This window comes from Palaemon carinicauda, chromosome 26 (assembly GCF_036898095.1).
Source record: "Palaemon carinicauda isolate YSFRI2023 chromosome 26, ASM3689809v2, whole genome shotgun sequence".
NCBI classification, from domain to species: domain Eukaryota; kingdom Metazoa; phylum Arthropoda; class Malacostraca; order Decapoda; family Palaemonidae; genus Palaemon; species Palaemon carinicauda.
In genome coordinates this window covers 54,459,326-54,463,774 of record NC_090750.1, presented here as the reverse complement: position 1 = coordinate 54,463,774, position 4,449 = coordinate 54,459,326, and the positions used below count along the sequence as shown (strand labels likewise).

At 35.0% G+C, this 4,449-nt stretch overlaps 1 protein-coding gene across 1 annotated transcript in view; it reads left to right on the top strand.

The window, feature by feature from the left end:
* LOC137619915 (putative uncharacterized protein ENSP00000383309) overlaps positions 1–948 on the top strand; it is a 1,623-nt gene extending 675 nt beyond the window's left edge. The window contains exon 1 of the mRNA XM_068350198.1: positions 1–948. This exon is cut by the window's left edge and continues 675 nt beyond it. Coding sequence (XP_068206299.1) covers positions 1–948 — 948 coding nt within the window.
* The last annotated feature ends 3,501 nt before the right edge of the window (positions 949–4,449 follow it).

Here is a 4,449-nt window from a genome sequence, read left to right as displayed (position 1 = left end):
ATGACTCGTTTCAAGAGCATTGCTGAGATGACTCGTTTCAAGAGCATTGCTGAGATGACTCGTTTCAAGAGCATTGTTGAAATGACGCGTTTCAAGAGCATTGTTGAAATGACTCTTTTCAAGAGCATTGTTGACATAACTCGTTTCAAGAGCATTGATGAAATGACTCGTTTCAAGAGCATTGCTGAGATGACTCGTTTCAAGAGCATTGCTGAGATGACTCGTTTCAAGAGCATTGTTGAAATGACGCGTTTCAAGAGCATTGTTGAAATGACTCTTTTCAAGAGCATTGTTGAAATGACTCGTTTCAAGAGAATTGTTGAAATGATTCGTTTCAAGAGCATTGTTGAAATGACTCTTTTCAAGAGCATTGCTGAGATGACTCGTTTCAAGAGCATTGTTGAAATGACTCGTTTCAAGAGCACTGTTGAAATGACTCGTTTCAAGAGCATTGCTGAGATGACTCATTTCAAGAGCATTGTTGAAATGACTCGTTTCAAGAGCATTGTTGACATAACTCGTTTCAAGAGCATTGATGAAGTGACTCGTTTCAAGAGCATTGCTGAGATGACTGGTTTCAAGAGCATTGTTGAAATGACTCGTTTCAAGAGCATTGTTGAACTGACTCGTTTCAAGAGCATTGTTGAAATGACTCGTTTCAAGAGCATTGCTGAGATGACTCGTTTCAAGAGCATTGTTGAAATGAGTCGTTTCAAGAGCATTGTTGAAATGACTCGTTTCAAGAGCATTGCTGAGATGACTCGTTTCAAGAGAATTGTTGAAATAACTCGTTTCAAGAGAATTGTTGAAATGACTAGTTTCAAGAAAATTGTTGAAATGACTCGTTTCAAGAGAATCATTGAAATAACTCGTTTCAGAGAATTGTTGAAACAACTCGTTTCAAGAGAATTGTTAAAATATCTTGTTTCAAGAGGATCGTTAAAATAACTCGTTTCAAGAGAATCGTTGCATAACTCTTTTCAAGAGAATTGTGGAAAAAACTTGTTTCAAGAGAATCGTTGAAATAACTCGTTTCAAGAGAATTGTTGAAATAACTCTTTTCAAGAGAATTGTTGAAATAATTTGTTTCAAGAAAATCGTTGAAATGACTCGTTTCAAGAGCATTGCTGAGATGACTCATTTCAAGAGCATTGTTGAAATGACTCGTTTCAAGAGCATTGTTGACATAACTCGTTTCAAGAGCATTGATGAAATTACTCGTTTCAAGAGCATTGCTGAGATGACTGGTTTCAAGAGCATTGTTGAGATGACTCGTTTCAAGAGAATTGTTGAAATAACTCTTTTCAAGAGAATTGTTGAAATAACTCGTTCCAAGAGAATTGTTGAAATGACTCGTTTCAAGAGAATTGTTGAAATAACTCTTTTCAAGAGAATTGTTGAAATAATTTGTTTCAAGATAATTGCTGAAAATATTCTATTCCTTATGCTGAAGGAGAGTAATGTACTTATGATAATCATTACTTTACTGTAAGTTCGTATTTCTCAATTAATCTAGCAGAATATTAGTCATTCTGTAAAGTAATACTTGACAGGAAGCGAATAAAATTTAAAAATCAAATTAAAAAAATAAATTCAAAAGTCATAATATTTTACTGACAATGAAATAATCCAAACATACATGGAAAATATGTACAACAATCCACTCAACAATTAGGGTTGTGGTGGCCGATGTGGTAACGTCCCTGACTGATGAAAGCCAGACTGGGTTTCGAGTACTGCTCAAACTCGTTAGTTCCTTTGGTCTCTGAAACCTAACCATCCTGGTGAGCTAAGAATGTGGTGGGAGGCTTGGGGAGCATATAGGTCTATCTGGTGAGTCATCAGCAGCCATTGCCTGGCCATCCTTGGTTCTAGCTTGGGTGGAGAGGGGGCTTAAGTGCTGATCATATTGTCTTGCTTGATAGGGCAATATCACTGTCCCTTGAGTCTGCCATTCATGAGCGGCCATTAAACCTTTAAATTAGCTAATGAATGAGATCATACAAAATAACGATTGGTATTTGAGAGGTTGTTGTGTAAAAAGAAGAAGCTCTTTTTCCATTGCCATTTTTTACTCATTCAAAATTTGAAAAAGGGAACAATCTTTTAAAATCCACAAAACCATAGCAAGTTAGTATTTATTTCAAAGGACGATGAGAGCTATCGAATAAATATAAACAAACCATGTTTTGTGTGGCCTTGAAAGATTTTGCTACATCAGCAGTTTTAGGCCGGGAGCACACTAGCGACTCAGTGGCGCCACAAAGCTACAGCATCGTGTGGCTGGGATGTGGTCTCCCATAGGTTTCCATTGTTTTCAAAGCCTGTGGCGGGAATGAGCGACAGAGAGCCACAGTCGCTTGCCACAGTCGCTAGTTTGCACGACAAAACTTGAAAACAAAGGAAACCTATGGGAGACCACATCCCCGCCACTCGATGCTGTGGCTTTGTGGCGCCACAGAGTCGCTGGTGTGCTCCCGGCCTTATTGAATTCACCCCTGACACTGAAAAGGTTAAAGTATTAGAATATAGCGAAACGAAACCAGTTACTTCATTAAATGATATTAAAAGTTGTAAAGTTGTCTTTTCAGTAACGTATTTTTTATAATTTTCTGTTATTTAAGAAATTAGAAATCATATTCTTTTGCTCTTTCTAGCAAAGCTAATTTTATCCTGTTGATGAAAAATTAGATTCACGTACTCTTGCTAGTGGGTCAATAAGATGAAAATATCAGATACAGTTTTATATATACAGTATATATATATATATATATATATATATATATATATATATATATATATATATATATATATATATATATATATATATATATATATATATATATATATATATATATATATATATATATATATAATAATAATAATAATAATAATAAACTGAAGCGAGGTTTATTCTGAGAAAAATAAGATGAAAATATTTACTACAGTTTTTTTTTTTTTTTTTACTTTAATAAACTGAAGCAATGTTTACTCTAAGAAAAATAGGATCAAAATATCTACTACAGTTTTGTTTAATTAACTGAAGCAAAGTTTTCCTAAGAAACATAAAATAGGGAGATTTTAGATTTTCTTTTCATTAAACCAGAATACATCGATCTTAACTTATTTGTATGAAATATACAAGATGACTTTACATTATCATTAACCTTTTTATATTTTACCAATATCTTTTTGCACGCAATGAAAATATATACTAACACATTTCCCGATAAGATTTTATTGGATAAAAAACAGCAAACTAGTTTTGTGGTCTTGCATGAGTTTTCGTGCCATGGCTCTCAGTATTATAAAAAATGTATGATAAAATACATAAATTTAGTTAGGGAATGTTTTAATTTTTATTGAGAAATAATATTTTCGTGGCAATAATAATCATTTTTAATAACTCCAATTAAATCAATATATGGACGCTAACATGTCTTACTGTATTTGTGTTTTTTTTTTGGGGGGGGGGTTTATTAATCGTTTTTTAAACTAGCTCGATGGTTTCTTGTAGTGTCCGAAACCTCACAATTCTTGTAAGCTAAGGATGTGGGCGTTTGTGAGTAGCCTTTAGGTCTACCTGCTGAGTCATCAGTAGCAATTGCCTGGCTCTCCCTGGTCCTAGTATGGTTGGAGAGGGGTCTTGAGTGCTGATCATAAGTATATACGTTCAGTCTCTAGGGCATTATCCTGCTAAGACATTGCTACTGTGCCTTGCCTTTGCCATTCATGAGTGACCTTTAAATTTGTATTTGTAATATGTGTAGTGCATTTTTAAGTATATCATTCATCATCATCATTATCATCATCATCATCATCTCCCCCTACGCCTATTGACGCAAAGGGCCTCGGTTAGGTTTCGCCAGTCGTCTCTATCTTAAGCTTTTAATTCAATACTTCGCCATTCATCATCTCCTACTTCGCACTTCATAGTCCTCAGCCATGTAAGCCTGGGTCTATCAACTCCTTTAGTGCCTTGTGAACCCCAATTGAATGTTTGGCGAACTAATCTTCTCTTGGGGAGTGCGAAGACCATGCTCAACCCATCTCCATCTACCCTTCACTATGATCTCATCCCCATATGGCACTCGAGTAATCTCTCTTAGTTTCATTTCTAATCCTGTCCTGCCATTTACCTTCCAGTATTCTCCTGAGGGCTTCGGAAAATATAAAAAATTAAAAAATTAAATATAATCCAACAATGCCTGTGGCCATGGAAGCTATAAAATTTAAAAGTTTGTTCAACCCTCCACGGACGCCATTATAAAATGATAACAATATAGAAAGACAGAGTTCCCCAGTCAATGACAACAATAAAAACAACAACAATAACGAAAACAGTCGAAGCTGATATTTTGCGAATATGAAAAATGCACAAGCACGTTCCAATTTTTTTTTAGTTTGCTTGATTGCTTCTGAGTTTAGCTCATAAATTTGATTTTAGTT